General features: G+C 40.5%; 1 protein-coding gene across 6 annotated transcripts in view; it reads left to right on the top strand.

Moving 5' to 3' along the window:
• Adamtsl3 (ADAMTS like 3) overlaps positions 1-21,861 on the top strand; it is a 321,817-nt gene that overhangs the window by 146,883 nt on the left and 153,073 nt on the right. For 5 of the 6 annotated variants that reach the window (XM_013158894.2, XM_013158893.2, XM_013158895.2 and 2 more), the window contains exon 8: positions 15,050-15,124. In XM_013158894.2, coding sequence (XP_013014348.1) covers positions 15,050-15,124 — 75 coding nt within the window. The remainder of the gene's footprint in view (positions 1-15,049; positions 15,125-21,861) is intronic. The other variant, XM_063250111.1, reaches the window with a different exon arrangement.

The raw sequence follows: 21,861 nt of genomic DNA on the forward strand, positions 1-21,861 counted from the left end.
ACACAGCCCCAAGTCCTCACCCTGCCTCCCTGTGACTCTGCCTGTGTGGAGACGGAGCTGGGAGATGCTGCTGGCTCAGCCCTTGCAGGCTGCACGTGGGATTATTTTCCCGTCCTGCAGGGAGGCAAACACAAGGTGTCAGAGCCTGGAGCCAAAAGCTCTGCTATGAGAAAAATCAGAAATCAATCCAGATAAAACACACATTTCCTGTTCTGAGGGAGGAGGAGAGGGACTGTGTGAGCCATCAGCATGCATAGATTTGGGTGTTGGAAGAAGGAACAAGAGGCCACTCAGGTTTTCAAGAGAGAAGAATCTAATAAGGCTTAATACAGAGAAAAGTTCAGTTTTTGAATTTTTAAATTAGTATAGTACTATGTAATGTGCTGATTTACTGTGTATATACAGTGTGGACTCATTCAATTAAGGTAATTAACATAAGAGCAGTAACAAAGGGCCAAACACTTCTATATGGAGTCTTAACATGACTTTAAGGATTTAGTTGCATTTCTTGGCTTGTCCACATAATGGCGCACACATATAAGCCACATAAATAAACCCCGCTCAGCCATTCTGGGTTCTTTGTCCATTTTTTCAGGGTGGCAGCCCAGCTTATTGGCAGAGTGATCCTAAGGCTATGCTAAAGTAGCAGCATTTCACTCGATTGTGAGCCTTATACTGTAAATCACATCCTAAGTATATTGGCTAGCTTTCTGCCTCTGAGATAAAAGTACCCTACAGCCATAACTTCTAGGAGGAGAGGTTCAGTTTGGCTCATGGATTCAGAGGGTTCAGTCCGTGGTTATCTCCAAGACAGGAACATCATGGTGAAAGGATGTGGTGGAGCAAAGTTGCTTAGTTCACAGTGGCCGCAAAGCAGAGCGGGGGAAGAGCACCAGAGTTGAACAGACAAGGAGCCAGACATGGACCCCAAGGCCATGCCTCCAAAACCCATCCGGATGTAGCCAGCAGTGTACCTCGCTAGCCCCCGAAGCTGATTCCGAAGTCAATCATGTTGACACTCTGCCTTAACCATCCCACTTGGTGTCTTGGTCCTCCTGGCAGTACTTCCCTAGGCTGGTGACCAGCTCCATAGGATAACTTTTATGATGTTTTTCATCATACATTGCTTGCTTCCCCTTTTGCTGTCACTCCCCCAAATAACCTACAGATTTAACTGCTTCTTTGAGAAAGGAGCTTGTGTGTGACGATAAAGGGTTTGCTAATGTGGTGAATGGGTAAATTTTTCATTCTGCTTGTCTCCTCAGTCATCTCTTTTTGCCTCTCTGCTCATCTTTCTGGGCCAAGACTCTGACTGAAAATAAGATTCTTACAATAGAACTGCAGTTGGTAAAGAAATTGTCAAACCCCAAACCCTGACACTTGTGATGGAATCTTTCTTCCCATTTAATTCAATGAGAGTGTGGTGTGGAAGAAAGATCTTGGCACTGGAATCTGAGACCTGTGGGTTGTCGTTCTTGTTCTCATGTTTCTGTCATATGTTGCTATCACATTTTTAGTGTGTCCTCTAGCCCTCTGCGTGTAGACCTTGTTAAAAAGGAATATTTTAGATTGTGTTTCCTACAGAGAAGCAGACTGTGAAGCCCATCTCTTCTTTAATTGATTTATACACAGAGTAAAATGTGATATAATCCTTCCCTAAGTTTTGTGTCATCTGGCCCTGGGGTTATATGCCTATGTGGCTTGGCATGTAGGATGTGTCATGTGCAGTCACCTGTCCCTTATTCACTAGAGTCAGTTATACTGAATTTCTGGAAGGTTCTAGAAACTAAGTGCTTGTTCCCCCATGAACCTTTGCACCAACCAAACCCTGGGCCTGGAAGAAACTGCTTCTCTCAGATCTTAACATGGATGCCTTATATTCACCCTGGATCTCAAGTCCCATTTCCTCAGAGCTCAAATTCTTCAGATCTCCTCTTCCCTTTCTCTCTCTTGGATGGTTGTTATTGTTTTGTAGTAATTGTGATTGAATCCAGGGCCTTTGCAGTGAACTATATCCCCATACCTTTAATTGTTTTATTTTTTTTTACCTTTTTATTTTTTATTTTGAGACAGTGTCTTGCTAAATTGCTCAGGTTGAGTTCACAGTTGTGATCTTCCTGCCTTAGCCTCCCACTAGAGATTTTCTTAGTCTAATCCACTCAAAGTAAATCCTTTTCTAATTCCTATGTAAGCTTTATTGCAAGAAGTAATAATTTCTCTTATTTGTGTAACTTGCTTCTTACACTAGTAAGACTGCAAGAGCCGGCACCGTATGTATTGGGTTGCCTATTTGGTTCCTAATGGTTGATACACTACTCAGTGTGTTTTTAGGAGCTCAGTCAAGGTGAAGATGAGTGTGCACACTTTGCCAGAGACAGTTCTGCTTCTAGCTCTGATTTCATTGGGGCTGAACAGTGTTGTAGGATACTGATTATCTGGATCTTAGCAAGATGCTTCACTTACTGTGACCGGTGCCTTTTCATCTATACAGGGAGGTTTTTTGGTCATTTTGAGACAAGGTCTCATTACACAGTTCAGGCTGGCCTTGAGCTCACTTTGTAGCCCATGCTTGTCTTGATCTCACAACAATCCTCCTGCCTCAGCCTCCCAAGTGCTAGGATTACAGGCATACAGCCACCATACCCAGCAAGACCTATGATTTTTCTATGAAGACACTTTCCAAAATTTTAATGGAAGGTTTTCACAGAGATGGACATTTTCTGAATACAATAAAAATACACTGGTGTGAATGAATTTTCTTATTTCCCATGGACCACTCTATGGCTACTTCTGTACATGCCACTTTCATTGCCTAAGCAGGGGGCTTTGTGTGGTCACTGGCCCCTGATTGGCCTCTTGCACATGGTCCAGTACCTAGTGCATGCCATGTTCTCAGGAGAAGTATGTTTACATTACCTGCACAGAAGTGAGGATTCTGTTTTGGCAGCATCTCCATGGCAATAGCCCTTGAGGATGTTATAGGGGAAAAACATCCCATTGAGAGCCAAGCCTTGCAGCACCCAGAGTCACCAGACGCCCTGATGTCCACTAACCTGATGAGAGCTCTTTGGTTGTTAGTAATGACAGTTACCAGGGCAGTGATTCTAACAGTGGCCCCCAGAGGTTGTGTGCTTTGTTGTGCCAGGCATTAGGCAAAGGAAATATTTTTTTCATATACCATCTGATTTATTCCCACCATAAATCCTGCCAGGTACGTATGATTCTAACCTCCCCGTCTGACAGATGGAGAGATGGAATCAGTGAAATGGAGCTCTTGGTTCAAGCTCTTGGTCACAATGAGTGACCAAGTTCTGCTGACTTCAGGGTCCTTGTGCTCAGCCAAACTACTGAGCAGACCAGGCAAATGAGCATAAGTGACATGTGTGGGATTTAGCATGATGGGGACAGGACAGAGACAGCGCAAAAATGGGGCAAAGGGGTCTCAGCTAGCCCAACTCCAGGTCTCCTTGGTTCCAACCCACATGCATGTCAGATCATCCGAGGAACTGGCTGCACTTTCTGATCCACACATCCTACTCTAGAATTTGGACGTGTAAATTTGGGCAGTCGCATGTTGCCAGACTCTGCAGGTGAGGGACATTTGCCCCTGGATAACTTCTCTGCTTTCTACCCTCTGCTGCCCCACAGTAATATCAGAAGGCAAGTGACAGTTATTTCGTTCTCACCGGCCCTTGATTTCTTAGATGCAGCATACAGGACAGAAGACAACAGTGACACTCCACTGCTAGGGAGGCGTCAGGACCCAGATTTGTTAGGTGAGGTTGTGTAACCCAGCACCCTCCACTGCATCTGCTCAGAGGCAGCCACAGAAACCAGTGTGACCCTGTGTAACACTAATTGGTTGCTGGTAGCAATGCTGCCTGATCCCTGTTGTTTGGAGGCACAGACACTTTAGACCAAGAAATAGACATAGCTCCAGCATGGGAGCACATGTTCCCATGGACGCAGTAGCTGAGGACCAAGGACGTTCAGGAGCAGAGCTCCCTGCCGTGTCCTTATGGCTCAGGGCACAATGAAGGGTGGCCTAGCTCATGGCAGGGTGGAGGCGGAGAAGTCAGCCTTTCACTTGCATCTGGCTGATCTCTCCAGGTCAGATCCTTATCTGTTTCTATTTTTTTAAAGATTGCTCTTCATTTCCTACTTTTATTTTTCCTGCTTTTACTCAGTGGCACATTTCATTAGCAGAGGGCAATGCAGAAATAGTCCTCTTGGTGCAGAACCACTGACTTCTCCCTGCCTCATGTTCCACATGCCCCACAGAAGGAGGTGACCTTGAAAAAATCTGATTATGCTTGTTTTGTAGTTGTCAGTTGCTCGTCTGTATAGTGTGACAGAAGGCACTCTGTTCAGTCTAAGCCAGTGATGTTGAATCTTTTCGAATTCTCGGTGATTCAAACACCTCACCGTGATGTGGGTGTCGGTTCACCACTGCAGGAAGAGTGGCGGTGGGTGTGTAAGGGCATTAACAGGCAACTTTTTGCAATTGAGAAAGTGCTTTCACTCAGTTATCTCATTTTAAAGGAAAAATTCTTTGTCATTTTTTCGCAAGGCTCAATTATTATTAGCATTAGCATTTATTCCAATATCATCATTCCTTTAAAAAAATTCCTTTGTTCTGGTGTGTGTGTGTGTGTGTGTGTGTGTGTGTTGTGATAACAGAAGGAGAAAATAAATGATCATGAACAGTCACATGAAAGTTGGCCAAAATTTGTGTTCATTAAAAAACCGAAAATCTCAGTCAACTTTTAAAATATCCAAAACCAAAAGAAAAAAGCCAGCAATGGAAAAGTGAGAAAGATGCCAAAGCGAGAGCAACTGAAGTATCTCCCTCTGTCTCCCAGGAATGTGTAAATCTAGCATGGTGCAGTCCTACTTGGACTTAATAGTGAAGATAATCATAGTCCTTCTGGGCCGTGGCTGCTGTTTATTGATCAGTTAATATTGTGTGGACAATCTGTTTCCTGTGCATCTTGCTACTTAGCAAAGCTGTCCTCTGCAGCAGGAAGTGAGACACAGACAAACGCTGAGGGAACAGCTGGGCTCCCACACTTGTGCTTGGGAGGAAAAGTGAATGGAAACAAATTTAATCTCAGGTCAGGGCAGTGACTGCAAAGTCAAACAAGTGAAATCCCTAGCATGAAAGCCTGTAAGGAGAAGCTGTGGGATGCGTGAGCTTGAGCTTATGCAGGAGAGCTTCGTCTCATTGTAGAAGAGTTAGTGGTGAGGCTTTAGATTCAAATCTGGTCCTCCTCCTGAGGAACTCTGTGATCTTGAGGAAGTCATTTAATCTGGCACAAGCTCAGTTTTCCTAACTACTGAAATGGATTTTCATTAGAATGAATGAAGTAATTTATCTCAAGTAAATTAACAGCTCGCCTCAGGGCAGAATAAGTGCTCAACGTGATTTTACTAGTGATTTAAGCTTATATAACTTCAAGTGGATCACGAATTCTTTTCTATGTCCTTTGCGGATACTACTTATGGAACATGTGCAACACCACTTGGAGATTGTATTCTTATTGTCTTCAGTTTACAGGTGTATCTGACGCAGGGAGGGTAAGCAGTTTGCCTGAGGTCGCAGAGCCGAGATGATGGCACCATGCTTCCAACCCAGGCTCCTGGCTCCAGAGTCTGTGATGAGAACCATTGCTCTGGCATGCCTCTCCCAGCAGTGTGTAGAATAAAAATCTGCAGATGATTTCAAAAGGGTGCTAATAACGAGCTCTGGAAGACAGCATAGTGCATAGCACAACCAAAAATCCCACATTTCAGTGAAGTGTTGGAATAATTTAACATAATGAGTAATTCAGGAGGAATCAGTAACCACCACTATAAATACGAACAAGCTGAGGAATTGCCAGCTATATGGGCTTCCTGTCCTAAACACTGTAGGATGGAACCGAGACACCTCTGCTTGAACTGATGTGTTTCAGCAGACATTGGATTCTGCACCAGATAATGTAAAGTTTCAAAGCAACCTCAGAACAAGACTTACCTGGGAGCATCCTACAGCCCTATGGAGCTTCTTTCCATTTCTAGTTCCAGCTTCACAACTAGGAGAGTTGTATCAAGAGGACATTTGTCTGTGATGTAGAAGTGGCCCGTTCTAATAGACAAGATAAAGGAAGCATAGGTGACAGGATTTGCCTTAGAACTAATAGCATTTTAGGCATAAAAAGATGAGTATTGTATATACATTGATGATGGAAATGAAGTCCAAAAAGTATGTGAACCAATATTACATGTGCCTATCTGTCTATATATCAATCAATTTTCTATTCATTCTTAGTGTTTTGGTTTGGATCTTTTATGTCCCCCAAAAGCCCCTGTGCTAAAGGCTTGGTCTCCAGCCTAGCATGCTTTTGTGGGGAGTAGTGAAACCTTTGAATGTGAGCCACATGGGGAAGTGGGGTTACTATGGCATGCCCGTGTAAGGGTATTGGGGTTCCAGGCCTCTTGCTGCCTCTCTTCACTTCCTGACTTCCACAGTGTGAGCAGCTTTGCTCTACTGAACTCTTCCGCCATGATGTTCTGCCTCACCACAGGCCCAAAGGGATGGAACCAAGTGACTGTGGACTGAACTCTCTGAATTCCTGAGCCAAAATAAATCTTTGCTCCTTGTATGCTGACTTCCTACCATGTTTTGCCACAGTGAGAAAAAGCTTACTAATGCTCTTAGGTGGGACTTGAACACACCTCGTTCAGCATCTGTACAGTTAATTGTTCCATAGGTAGATATGGGAGGGAATGAAGGTACTTTCTTTTGAATCATTTATGAAGCATTTACAAAAACTAGTTCTTCATTAGACTCAAAAGGGATTGCAGTAAAATTCCCAGTAAAAACAGAATCCACCAAAGAGACCGCGCCCTGCAGCTGCACTCTCCGCTCCCCGCTCCTTCCTGTTACAGAGGCTCCGCATCTGCCTTCCTTCCCTTTCCAAGGCTAACTAATCCCGCCATCTGGGTTCTGGGTCCCAGCCCCGCTGCTTCCACAGCGTTCCACCCCACCCCTCTCCTTTCTCAGTCCTTTATCTGTCTCTTCTTTTCCCATCAGAGCTAAATATGATCATTCCTATCTGATTTGAAATAAAAATATAATAAAATCTGTATAATGTACACATGTCTATGTACATGTGCATGCAGACATATGTTGTGTATGTGTACATATGTAAAGGGTACATACTTTTAATATATAAAACTTATAAGCTATATTTTTTAAACATACCACATCTCTAGCTCTCTGGCTCCCACCCTAATCTTTCAATTAGCCTTTGCTGCCAGGTTTTAGAAAAATTACTAATATTTCTTGTCTCGATTTTTTCAACTTGATTTATTCCTCAAACTAAAGACTCCTCTGAAATTTTTACAAAGCTTATTAGTTAATTTTCTGTAGCTGTGACAAGATACCAGAGAAAATCAACCTAAAAGTGGAGGTTATTTCTGGCTTGCAGTTTTGGAGGGCCCAGTCCATGGGTGCATGGCTTCATGATTTCTAGGACTGTGGTGAGGCTGAGTATCAGGGTGTGAGATGCGGTGGAGCACACTGGCTTCCTTCATGGTGGCAGGAAACAGAGAGAGAGGGAGGTTAAGGGGCTGTGGACAAAATATAACCTTCAAGGGTCCTCCAACAAGACTTCCCCTCCAACAGTTTCTGCCACCTCCCAATAGGTTATGAATCAGCCAACAGATCAACAACCCACTGATGAAGTCAGAGCCCTCATAACCCAGTGACTCCACCTGCGTAGGACATCAAGATTTGGGGGACACATTTTAGATCTAAACTGTGGCACTTACCACTGCTTCCACCCCAAGGCCCTTCTGAGCCGTCCCATAGGGAGCACTGGGTACCTCTTATTCCCCCTCTCTTGTGTACTGGGTCCCATTTCATCTCCGGTCAGAGCTAGAACCATGCCCTTCCCTATTCGACATTATGAGACATGGCCGTGTTTGTGACTGAGCATCAGCCCCCCACTTTCTGCCCTATTTCCCCTCAGTTTCCTCACTATGTGCTGTGTGAGATTCAAGCACAGTCCACAACCCAGTAGCAAAGCAAACTGATCAGCATGTCCTTGAGCTCTCTAATCCCAAGATCAGGCCTTCCCATAGGCAGAAATCTGCATTTTAACATCTTCATCATTCTCTAGATGATTGAAATATATGAGTAAAGTTAGGCAGGCACTGCCCTATAACAGTATCACAGACCCTGAGACAGATGTTTCAGACTTTTATCAGGATTACTGAAGCAGCAGGAAATTGTGGCCAGGGAAACTTCGGCACTTAAAACTGTGTAGTGGAAAGATTGCCTTTCTCCTGAGAGCATTAAACCTTTTAGAGGAGCCTCCCAGTAGAGGCCCCCCATTCTCAGCCTTATCTATATACCCACAGTGTACATTTCTGTTGAGGGTGGTGGATTGGCCACTGGGATCTACTGCCCTCTACTCAGCAGAACATTTTTCCCAAGTTTGATCTATTCTGGCTTAAATAAAATGTGAGGTGTTTTGGTTTGCAAGGTTTTAGCTGCATGTAATTGTCAGTGGGATATACATACATACATGCACACAAACATATGTATACACATACACATACAAATGCTCTCAATGATTGTATGGTCTAAATTCACAGAGATGTTTCAAGAGTGATAAGCCCAATCAGTTTTCCCAGATAGGTTTTCTTTAGCTCAGAAAAACTTTCTACATGCATACATGTATGCATATTTTAAAACTATGTATGTGTGTATATGTATTTTAAAACTTTCTGTTACAAAAATATGTTTATGATTAAAAAATCAAAAATATCTAGGCAAAGAAAAAGGAAGAGATAAATATGCTATGCAGTCGGTCACACTCCAAGATGCTGCACCTGTCATCATATTAGATGAGAGGGCTGTAAAGATTATGTGTAAGATTTATTAAAAATTTCTATTATAAAATTGGAAGACTTATAAAAAATTTTAAAGAACACAGAAAGTGGAAAGAAAAAGCTATTCTAGCAATCATAAATTCTCAACCAGTTCTACCACTGAGAGCTAGACATATTAACATTTGATTTGCTTGTATTACAGGTTCTTGCTAGGAGTGTGTGTGTGTGTGTGTGTGTGTGTGTGTGTGTGTGTTTATGTTATGTACAGTGCCCACACAGCATAATGTAAACCTTCCATACATACATGTGTGCTCTGTGGAGGTATACAGAACTCATCAGTAGATATACAACATTTTACATTTGCCTTTATTTGCTAAGGTTTTTGTCTATCACTTCTCATTAGTGGGCTTGATTTTTTTACATACTGACATAAGAGGAAATGAAGTAATTATTTAATCAGACCCATATTAATGAGCCTTTAAATTTTTCCTAGTTTTACTGTATCTTTGCACATTTGTGAAACCATATACTTATTAATTTGCTTTTAGTTGTTGAAAATACTGCTTTTTTCCTCTACCCAGTCATAAGCTTCTTGACATTGTAATATGTTTTTCTGTGAACCATTTTTTCATGGTTTTAGCCAATTTTATTGTTAATTTGAGTTTATCTTTTCTTTCTGATTTGTGTTAACTCTTTGTATGTTAAGGAAATAGTCTTTTATTATAATTTATCTTTGACATTTAAGTTTCCTTGTGTTTAATTTTATTTCTATAAATGAATTTATTTCAATAAATCACTTGTTTTAATTTTTATCACTAGAGACTGAATATGTTCTTTTGAGAACATGCTCACTTTTAGAAGTTCATTTCAAGGTATTTCATCTTCTTTCTTGCTATTGTAAATGGAATATTTTCTCCAACTTATTTTCTAATTGTTTCTGTTTCTGATTGGTATTGAGTTTTGGATATTAATTTCATCTTGTTTTCTATTGTTTGACTAATCTCCTTAAAAATTTTACATCAAGTGGTGATAACTGGTACCTAACACATCTGCAATTAACTAGCAATGTTTCTAATGTTTAAGCATTAAACATATGAGTCATGATACTTACATTTATAAATTATTTTGCAAATATTTATTTTTATGACATATACAGAGTTTTATTAGTAATAATTATTTAATTATTTTTAATCAGTACTGGGGATTGAACTCACGACTGCGCGCTTGCAAGGCAGGCACTTATGCCACTGAGCTAAATCCCCAGCCCTGTAATTATTTAATTTTACTAGATACTAGAGACTTTAAGGTGTTATACTTTTTCTGTATTGATCTATTAATATGATAAATTACATTGATAAAATCCATATGTTTGTTTGCTTGTTTGTTTGTTTGTTTGAGACAGGGTTTTGCAATGCAGTTCAGGCTGGCCTTGAACTCACTCTGTATCTACACTGGCCTTGAACTTGCAGTGATCCTCCTGCCTTAGCCTCCCAAGTACTGGAATTACAGGTGTTTGCCACTATGCCGGGCAAAATTCCTAATTTCGAACCTTAGTAGAGTTTCATGAATGAAGTCCTTTATCGTTATAGACCGTGATTACTCATTAGAGTCTCTTTTCAAATGTTTTATTCATAAATTTGATATCAAAGAGATTTTAGTGACATTCAAATATGTTTTCCACCAAGTTGTACTAGGAAAATTTTCAATCATATAGAGAAATTGAAAAAGAAACATGTATGAATATGTGCATCTTCTACTAAGATTTAGTAATTATTTATCTTTTGCCACATTTGATCTATTATCTATCATCTAGCTAGCTAGCCAGCTATCATTTATCTCCTATGAATCTTATCATCTATCATTAATCCACTCATCTATCCAACTAGCTGTATTGAAAATGACATACAGATGTCACAATACTTGCTTTACCACCATACATTACCTTGGCTGTCCTAAAATTACAGATCTAGTTTATAATACCATGTTACTTACACATCTATAATTACAATTTCTAAATAGCATTTAATATCTAATCCATATTTGAATTTTGTATAGTTTCAAGAATATTTTTTAGTTATTTTGTCTCTCGAACTGGTCAAGCTTTATCCACTGCATTTAGTTTTCTCTTTTATCTTTTTAATTCAGAACATTTTTCATGGCATTGACTTCAAAGAGTTCATCTTAATTATCTTAGAGAATTCCAATATTCTGTATTTGTCTCTGTTGCCATTTAACTTGTTAATTTTCCTCATGTGATTCTTAGAAATTCATCAGTAAGGCCTGAGACCTGAATAGAATTAGAATGCGTCAGTGTTGCCACATTCTTTAAAGGGTATTGCTTGGGGAGCCCATAATGTTAGCTTGATTTGGTATTAGTAATGCCAAGTTTGATCTTTTGCACATTCTACTGTATAATCCGGTTTCCTTGTAAGAAATCTTTGAGTGAACCTTGACAAGGTGTAGATATCCTACCTGTTATAACTCGGGCCCCGGTATAAAATCCAAGGAAGCAAGAGTCCGAAAATTTAGGTAGCAAAGGCTTTATTTCCAGGCCTGGCGACGAGTCTCTGGGAGCCAATTTGGAGACTGTGTCTCAGAGACTGAAGGGAGGACTTTAAAAAGGGGCTGGAGGAAAAGCGGGGGAGAAACAAATAAACCTACAGAGCCATCAAACTTGTTGACCCAAGTCTGGAAACTGTATTGCTGTCCACTTAGCTCTGACAATCTCAGGAGTTTCTGGTGTTTCTCAAATTACTCCCATCCTACAACTGACATTATCTCGGAGTGGCACATCTGCAGCAATATTTGGAGAAGAAAGTGGAGAGTTAATTATCCCAGGACAGCTCGTTTTCGCTAGTGGGTGTGAAGGGGTCAAGAGTTACAAGAAGCTGAAACTTAAGTTTTACAAAGATCTGATATCTAACTCATTTGATGCATACAGAACAAAAGGAAAGCACCGATTGGGGTTTGGGACATAGTATTTCCCGGTAATTTCTTTGAAGCTAAACAGGTCTTAAAATTGGGGCAGGCTCATTTTATGACAGATCATCACCGGGTCGGGAAGAGGTCACCAGAAACCCAAATTCTTTATAGCCTAGATAGTGAGGGGAGAGGGAGGCAATAAGGCACCATACAAGTGTAAATTAGTGGGCCATCCTAGTTTTCTTTAGCTCTTTAGCGGAGAATAGAGGCGCCTAACAGTGATTAACAACCCTTGTTAGCTTGTTTTAGCACAACTTCTGTAGTTTGTAGAGGGCAACAATGGTTAACATATCAATTAGGTGAGATTCTTGCAATTCTTTACAGAGGAGAGTATTGCTCAACATATCAGTTAGGTCACTTAACATATCAGTTAGGGAAAAAGGATAAAAAAAACACATTTAGTAAGCCACGTTGCAGGTTTGCTATAATACACAAAATAATGAAGGTATTTTCTTAGAGTACAACACTACCTTGTAACAGTCTTTCATGCTGTCTCTTGAGCATGCATAAATGAACCCAGCTTGAAAGAGCCCTTACACTATGTGTTGCAGATGGTCATTTTCTAAGTTACACATACTTTTGTATATAAAAAAGAATGCTTTTTTTCTTTCATTTTACTCTCTGTACTCAGGGATTTTTATTTATTCAACATTTTATAAGACAGTATTTTTTGGTGGGAAGGTTTCAGATTTCCAAAATGAAGAGAATGAGAACATTTTGACTCCTTAATTCAGCTGAATTTTAAATACTACTTTGGTTTGTAGGGCAACAAGGTGCCCTAGTCTCACTTTGTGTTTTCCCTTCCCTACACCTGAAATCTGTTTTTCCCCTCACCCATGGCTGTCTGGTTCTTTTCAGTGAGTCCTGTGTATGCGTTGGCATGCATGTTAACATGCAGCCAGACAACTGACAACCCTGCCTTAGCCTTTACTTCCTGTGTGCAGAACTCCAAAGTTAATCAGAGGTGAGAGTTTAGGGCCTTCTTGGCTCCTTTCTGAGTGTGCACATTGGCCTAGATACGCATGTGGCATTCTGGGTTCCCAGGAATATGTTGGCACTCTTCAAAACTGCCTGTGGATATCGTATTCCCAGGTTTTCCTTTGAAACTTTTTGGTTAGATTATTGTTTTCTCTAACTGTTATCCATTACCTCATGCAGCCTCAACATTAAACAACTACCTCTGATTGTTTTGGTCAAGTGCCCCAGGGAAAGGCTGTTTGCGCTGGGCAAGCTCACAATTAGGTAAAATAAAGGCAGCTTTGTGAGTGAGGCCTTCCAGGGAACAGCTTACAGCTCCAATAACTACAGTTGAGAATTGGGTTTGGGAGGAGCTCCACACCCATTCCAGCTCCTGCAGAGTCTGGCAAGCTGCTGGTTTTCACGGTGATGATGGGCTCTTGTTTTTAAGGTTACTATGGAGGTGGAGCTTGGGGGAGACAGGAATAAACAAGTTAATATGCTACTAAACTCACAGCTCTTACTGTGTATTTTTCTTGAATAATTGCTGACCAGATTGTTGCAAGCTCTTGATGAATTTCCAGAGTTTTGAAAATGTTGATTCTGACAATTTTTGCAAATATTTGCTTTGCTTTTTTGGAAGAGGTGTGTGGGTCTGTGTGTGTGTGTGTGTGTGTGTGTGTGTGTGTGTGTGTATGTGTGTGTGTGTTTGTGTGTGGTAATGTGACCATCACTGCCATCCCACTTCTGGACATTTTTCATCCTGTGAAACAGAAATTCTGTGCCTATTAAAGAATGATACCTTAGTTCCCTCTTCCCCAATCCTCTGGTAACCATGATTCTACTTTCTGTTTCTATGAGCGTGACTATTCTAGGTACCTCATGTAAGTAGACTCATACTACATTTATCCTTTTGTGTCTGGCTTGTTTCACTTAGCGTAGTATCTTCATGACTAATCCATGTTATAGCATGTGTCAAAATTCCTTCCTTTTTATGGCTGAATAGCATTCAGTTGTAGGTATATACTTTGTGATATTTATCACATTCATGTGTGGATGGATGAACACTTGGATTGCTTCCACATTTTGGCTGTTGTGATAAAAGTGCCTACATATAATACATATCAGGAAATACAGGTTTGTATCATTATTTTTATTTATTGCATGGTATTCCTTAGTATGGATATAGAGAACTTTTTTCTTTTGACCTTTCCCATGCTGTTGGACCCTTAAATAGAGTTAATTATTCATTTTTATACATATATATTTAAAACAAACAAACAAATCTGGAAAGGACCTTCATCACAGTATTAGAATTGATGATCTCTGGGCAATAGGATTAGAAATGGTTTTTGTTTTCTTGGTTTATCTGCAGTCTAATTTTTTTTGTCTTTTTCCTTTTTATCGGTACCAGGGATCGAACTCATGACTGCTTGCTTGCAAGGCAGGCACTTACGCCGCTGAGCTAAATCCCCAGCCCCCTGCATTGTCTAATTTTTAATATTCCACAGGTACTTAAAAACTAGTCAGTAGATGCACTGACATCTTTTGTTTTTCCAGTTGCACTTTGGAGAGTCTGTCCAAAAATTTGTTCTCTATAAGTGAAACAAAAATAGCATCTTCTTGCAGTGATTCATGTCACTGCTATCATTCCATTATCAATAGGACTGTCCTTGGGCACAGTTCATATGTGAGATTGGGTTATCACCTCGGCATAAAGATTATCCTAATAGGTGCCTATATGAGGAAGTATCCATAAAGAGCTAGATTTCCAGCAATTGGTTCTTCTAGGCAATTGGTTCACTGGGCGTTTCCAGCAATTGGTTCACTGGGCGTTACTGTGAAGGACCACAGATTTTGGTAGGCTTTGTAAGCCTTGTGGCATGAACCATGACTACTTAGTATGGCCTTCATGGAACAGAAGCAACTGTAAATGAGTGGATGTAGCCACATTTGGGCCCACGCATGGCACGTTGATGAGGTATGGGGAACCCAAGCTGGTGAAGTGATAGGTCAGGGCATTTATTCAAACTCTCCTTTAATGTGATTTGAAAAGATATCTAAATGGAAGCACGTGAACAGTACTTATCTGCCGTTCACAGTTGGCCCTTTCAGAGATTTCTGGCTGTCAGATGGAAATGAAATGTAATTAAGAACATTCTAAAAATGCACCAGAATCAGTTGACTTGCTCAATGCAGTTTTTACTGTTTGTCTTGTGTTCTTTACTAGAAGAAGAAAATGTGATTGCCGTTCCTCTGGGAAGTCGAAGTGTGAGAATCACAGTGAAAGGACCTGCTCATCTCTGTGAGTAGAGTTTAATCTTCAGTTTTTTTATTTCCTAAAAGCTTATTTCTCTTGGTTTATGATAGGTAAACAAACATGAATCTTAAGGATTTTTGCCTACTATTCTGAACTAGTTTGCATTACTAGGAAATTGTCAATATACTGAAATTTTTTGCTTTCATGCCCCTGTGGAAAATATACTGGTTTGAGGTCAGTTCCCTCAAGAGAGAGGAAATCAAGTTCTGTGTGAAACTGTTTCTCCAGGGGACAGTAAAGAAAGATGCAGACGTTTTCTGGAAAGCCAGTACTTTGCAGTCCTGGTGCCTCTTTGGCTAAAAAGTAAGATGGCATCTCCTCTGGGTTAGCTTTTCCAATTCCTTAGAAGAAACTGCAAAGGCCAGAGGTTTTCTCCCTGTCTTCCAATGTATAGCCTCAGACAGGATTTTCTTGGTTAGATCTGGAAGAAAGCAAGTCTCTGCCTACCTGACCTGGCCTTGAAGAAGCTTATGGAGTGTAGCCTGCACAGCCTATAGACAGGATGACACACTGTAACTACTGGAAAGCCACATGATCAGTGTCCACCGAATCAAAGTACTACATAGTCTCCTCTTTTTTCTGGGCTGTTATCTTTGATATTTAAATCACAAGAATTTGTCAAAACCAGAAGAACCTCACAGTTTAGTAGTGTGTGTGTGTGTGTGTGTGTGTGTGTGTGTGTGTGTGTGTGTTGGATCCAAAACTATGGAGTATGAAAAAGTTTGCAGTGAAATGTTTAAAGAAAAATATTTAAGGTCAGTATCAAATTTGAAAAAATAGGGCCGGGGTTTAGCTCAGCAGCATAAGCACCTATGTGATGAGTGCAAGGTCATGAGTTCAATCCCTGATACAAAAAGGGAAGGAAGGAAGGAAGGAAGGAAGGAAGGAAGGAAGGAAGGAAGGAAGGAAGGAAGGAAAGAAAGAGAGAAAGAAAGAAGAAAAAAATCTATTTTACATTGTGATCCAAATTAGAGAAGAAAGAGAATATCTTTGTGACAATAAAAGCGATCAATTATTTAAAAGCCCTCTTGCTGTTAACTTTATGTGAATTATACCTAAAAGGATAACTGAATTTTTGACACATTTTTTTGGGTGTTTTGATTCGGGATCTCATTGTGTAGTCCAGGCTGGCCTTGAACTCACTATGTAGCCCAGGGTCATCTCAAACGCAAGGCGATCCTCCTGCCTCAGCCTCCTGAGTGCTGGGATTACAGGTGTGCACCGCCTGGCTGAACACAATTATTAAAATGTTTATAGCCATATAGTTATTTCTTTATTCAAGTCTTTTTTGGTAATGAAACAGCAACTCTCTTTTCTATTTATGAAAACTTGCATCTTTTGATGATTGTCTTCCTTCTTGTAAATGTAAACCTCATTTTGGGTGACAAATCATTCAGATCCAAACTTTTTTTATTTTTATTATTTTGAAAGTAGCAAAATACAACAGAACAAGACAGAACAAAGCCAACTGAGACAGTGCAGTGAAATTGGTACAGAACGTCACAGCAGGTTGCCGGGATCACAGTAATAGGTGCCATAGTACATCTCATTGTCTTCGCAATAGTTGTTCCTTCAATCAGGTACAGCAAAATCAAACCAAATACAGAACATTATAGAACTTATCAAAACAGAATATTGAATAGAGCAATACAATTAATCAGAACAAAGCAAAACAGTGATAACAATATTTGCCTTCAAAGAGATGGTATAAGAAAATCCCCCCCTATTTGGTATATTGCATCTGGTCAACCTCCCAAGAGAGACTCAAACATCTGGCTCCCATTTGCTAATGGGGAGGGGGTTGGGAACGGGGAGCGGGGGTTCTGGATGTTTGATTCTCAGCCTGCACACCAGTAGGCTCATGGCTGCTTACCAGGGAGGTGAGCAGGTTGCTTTGTTTCTCAGTGTCCTAAGTTCCAACATGGCATGGATCTCAGGAGACGCTGGGTTGTTCTCCCCCTTGGGCAGCTGCAGCTTGCCAGAGCCATGGCTGCTTATCAGGGAGGTGAGCTGGTTGCTTGGTTTCCCAGTGTCCTAAGTTCCAACATGGCACAGATCTTAGGAGACGCTGGCGTTCTCTCCCTGGGGCAGCTTTTGTGTGTGTGTGTGATAATGGAGATTGAACTCATGACCTCACACTTGCCAGCCAGGCACTTACGCCACTAAGCTAAATCCCCAGCAAGATCCAAACGTTTTAATAATTTCAGTGATACTGTTGTGAAATATCATTTGTATTAAAAAGTAAAAAATGCTGAGTATTCACAGTAGTGTTACTGATACTAGCCATCAAGTGGGAACAGCCCAAATGTTCATCAACTATTCAATGAATAAGTGAAATATTAAATACATGGAACAATATTTGGCTATGAAAGGACATGAAGTGTAGATATTAAGCTATAACATGGACAGTCTTGAAAACATTATGCATATATGAAAGGAGCCAATCACAAAAAGTTACATGTGATTCCATTTACCTACAATATGCAAAATGGGCAAAATTACAGAGATAGAAAGTGGATAGGTAATTGCTTGACTTGCTATGGAATTTCTTTTAGTGGTGACAGAAATGTACTAAATTGAGACCATGGCAATGACTTCCCTTTGTAAATATACTGGACACAAGTATGCATTAAATTACATACTTTAAGTGGCTGAATTTTGGCTTGGGATGTAGTTCAGTGTTAAAGCACCTATGTACATACATACGTACGTACGTATATACATTTTGTGGCATGTGAATTATATATCAAAAGATGTTTTAAGCATTTTGATATGCAGTGACTGGGTCTGATAGTTTCATATTAGTAAAGGCAATTCTCCAAAATCAACTTCAAAATTTGTTTTTAAATTATAAAAACACAATGAGCAAACAGTAAGCAGACAGCGAAGTAAAGGTGAATACTTTGAGGCAAAGTTCATTTGCATAGATATATACCAGCATATTAAACACAACTTTTATTATTATTATTATACTGGTACCAGGAATTGAACTCATGATCTTGTACTTGCTAGGCAAATTCTGTGCTGCTGAGCTATTTTCCTGGCCCCTACACAACTTTATACTCAAGATTCTGGTGCTCTGCCAAGCACAGGGCTCAGATATGTTCCCATTTCTCCAGTAGTGACTTATGTGTTGCTGGGAATATTTTGCCATCTGAATAGTGTCACAATTGGCTCTGCAAGTGTTTCTGAACTTTATCCTTCCCTAGTGATAAACAGAATTGGCTTCATCTACAAATGAATGAGTTTACATTTCTGGATATCTAAATATAGAAGATGCTTTATTTTCTTCATTTATAAAACTATTTTTACATTTTTATTTTTAAAAATAATATTTCTGAAATGAAGCTTATTTTGCATTAACAAATCATTCTTTTGAGATCCATATTAACTTCAACACCCAGAAGTGAGAATATCCAGTGATGTTAATCCCTGTCTCTTTGTTGTGGAATGGAATTTAATTACAGAATGTCCAACTAGCATTTTTCTCATAGCAGTTTAATTGCTGGATTTCTAGTCCTGATCCAAGCCTGGCCACGTTATGTAGGGAGCACTAACCTCAAATTTTCCTATAATACACCCCTTCAAAACTGAAATTGGTAAGAAGATCTCTGCAAAATTAATCTTATTGCAGCAAAACTTCAGCATTAGATGTGTTCAACTAGCAATAAAATTGAGAATCCAAAATGCTTTATACCACACTGTAGTATATGAACATATACTACAAGAATATAGCCCTCTTATAGGTAAAGGTTTGAAGTGTTTATAACTACATTCGATGTGCTAACTCTTGCCACACATTTACCTAACTGTGTTTCTGTGGCCTGCAGAATGTAAGCAGATTTCCTGGCAATAATTAAAAAACTTTGTTTCTTTCCCATCAAGTCCACATTGATAACTTCTTAATTGCAAGCCCTTCTACCGGAAGTCATTGGAAACATTCATTACCTTTTTGGCCATTGTGTCTTTTTAAAAATAAGTATGGATTAAAATATTTAAAGACATCATTACAGCCTTAAAGATCTGAGGAGAAAAGGCCCTGATTGCGGAGTCTGTTTTCTTACTGGAGGCTTCCTCTCCTGCCTTCTGATCTCCTCCCTTCCACTCAGTCTAAGCCTGAGAGCAGTCAGGGGCCAGTGGACAGCAGGAGAGAGGCTTATGGCCCACTCTTTGGTAGGGTGCTTCAGGGCTTCTCAGGGTCTCCCAGACCCCAGTTACTTTGCTGCAGAAGTCGCATGCTCGAGCATGCAGATCCCAAGAGCCCTGAATCACACCCAGGGGAGCAGACAGAAAGGAATGAAGACTTCCCTGAGGCACTGAGAAGCCAGAACATCATTTGAATTACTGAGTGACAAAACCATGGCCTCCATTTCTGTCATTTGTTCTAAGAGGCATGGGTATTAAGAAGCAGCAATTTATCTCTGATATAAATGGCAGCTTTTGAAGAACTGTGTCGGCCTCTGCCTCCCTGAGGTCTGGCAGGAAGGCGCCACCTTCTTCAAGTCGGCCCACCCTCCTCTCCCACCTACTTTGGACTCAGCTCCTTGCTTGCACAACTGAGGTTGGAGCACCTACTTCCCATCTCCCAGATGGGCAGCCGTGTTATTCTCGAGAGATCTGGGAGCCTTTTGAAATAATGGGGGAAATGATATTTTACAACAAACATATAGTTCCATGGTAAAGAAGTGTGGGATGGGTAATTTGAGAACTGTCTTTGCTCTTTGTGTTTTTATATCCTTGTCACTGAAAATCATGTTTTCTACAAAGGAAGAAAACATCTTATTTATTTTTATTAATGTTTGTGGTAATAGTTACATCCATTTAGAGAAATTGGTATATAGTGACATCACATTCTGGTCCTGGTCAATTCCTTACTCTCCCTCTGCTCTCTAGTTCTCTTCCCCATCTTCAAAAAGTTTACCCGTGTGTATTCTACCATCTGTCCTTTATTTCACTCTTTGTATTTTGAGCTTCTCAGATAAGAGAAACTGCAATATTTAATGCTCTGTGTCTGACTTGCTTCTGGCTATTTGAAGAGCTTGGCTATTGTGAATTAACCTGGATATGCATGGAGTCGCTATAGTATGATTTTAAGGATTATACCTAAATGAACTATTGCTTGGTCAAACAAGGCTAAATTCTTTTAGTTTTTTTAAGAAACCTCCATAGAGAATTCCGCAATTGTTTTAGTGGTTTATATTCCCACACTATCGAGGTTTCCTTTCCCCTCACATCTTCTCTATCATTTGTTATTTTTTGTGTTCTTGGTGCAAGTCATTCTGACTGTGGTGTGATAGAATCTCAGAGTTGTTTCAATTTGCATTTCTCTGATGGCCAAAGATGCTGAACATTTTTTTTTCATGTTCTTATTGGCCATTTATACTTCTTCAAAATATTACACACTGTTGAAATAGCGGAATGACTTGGCATTTAAAACAGGGCACCAGAACCAAACAGAAATGCTGGCCTTTGGTTAGAAGGTGGAAGTCACAGCCACAGGTCTTCCTTCCTCCCAGGTCAGCTACCCAGATTCCTGTACCCTCTCCCCAGCCCTGCATCGCAGTGAAACTTGGAAATCTGTGCTTCAGAAACTAAGAGCCATGGTAAAAGCAATTACACTCCCTGGCCCCATGGCTGCGGAATCCGTCACACACCACTTGAACTTAATCAAGTCATCTCGGGCTACATCTCAGTCTAGAATCTCGGTATTTCACAAGCTTCCATGAGGATGGTTTATGTCCAGTTTCATTCTGTTTTGATATTGCCCGTGTGCTCATTGTTTTTCTTCTTACTTTATAGACCTAATTCCTCCAGTGTGGGGCTTGCTTGCTATCTCTAGTTCCCAATCTTGCTTTTTACTGACAACACACTTTATAACACTCGGTTTTATATCTTCATTGGAACTAGGAAATGAATTTAATCTTGCACTTTCCAAAAATCTGCGGTCGTGGAGAGCAGGGCCAAAGTGGTTGGGGTTTTGTGTGCCTGAGAGTAGCCAGCATTATTCTTTGACCACTAATGACTCCTCCAGATCGAGGAGCTCCTAGCCAGCCCTTAAATGTTCTCAGCAAAGTTCCCAGCCTGCCTGTCAGGGATAATCAAGGTTGTCTCCTGGTGCCTGGGATACAGCCTGTCCAGCTCAGTTGGATTCCCACACCTGCATCTTGGCAGAGAGGAAACCCAGCAAATGAAAAGAGCCAGAGCCCAGCAGTCCATGGGTCAGAACTCCCTGTGCCGGCCCATCTTGCATTTGTCTGCTCTGCATGGTTAAGTTTGAAGTGAATGGAGTTCTGATTGTGTTGTGTTCTTTGCTCACGTCTGCCGCAGCACCACGGAATAGAGTATAGGTTTCAGAGCAGAGCCGGACACAGGAATCATCCATGCCCACTCCTTACTTTACATCGGAGACAGTGACACTCACGGCAGCCAGTTACAGAAAGTTGGACCCAAAAACACAGGTGCCCAGTACCCCCCTGAGAAAGCTGTTATTGCTTCTTTCAGCCTGAGGCCAGTTCTACTATGTATGGTGATTTACCAAAATAAAACAATCAAGAAAAGGGAAAATAAAGAAAGAATTTAAATATAATAGTTGTCACGTTGTTCAAACTGTGGAGAAACACTTTTCTGAAGGAGATCTTAAAAGCACTTTGAAAGCAAATTATGGTAATAGTGGCATAAACAAAGGAGGTCTTCATGGCAGTGGGGTGGTTCTGTATTGGCTC

The sequence above is a fragment of the Cavia porcellus genome, unplaced genomic scaffold (genome assembly GCF_034190915.1).
Source record: "Cavia porcellus strain 051 isolate PalLab524CR breed Dunkin Hartley unplaced genomic scaffold, mCavPor4.1 scaffold_6, whole genome shotgun sequence".
In the NCBI taxonomy this organism is placed as follows: Eukaryota; Metazoa; Chordata; class Mammalia; order Rodentia; family Caviidae; genus Cavia; species Cavia porcellus.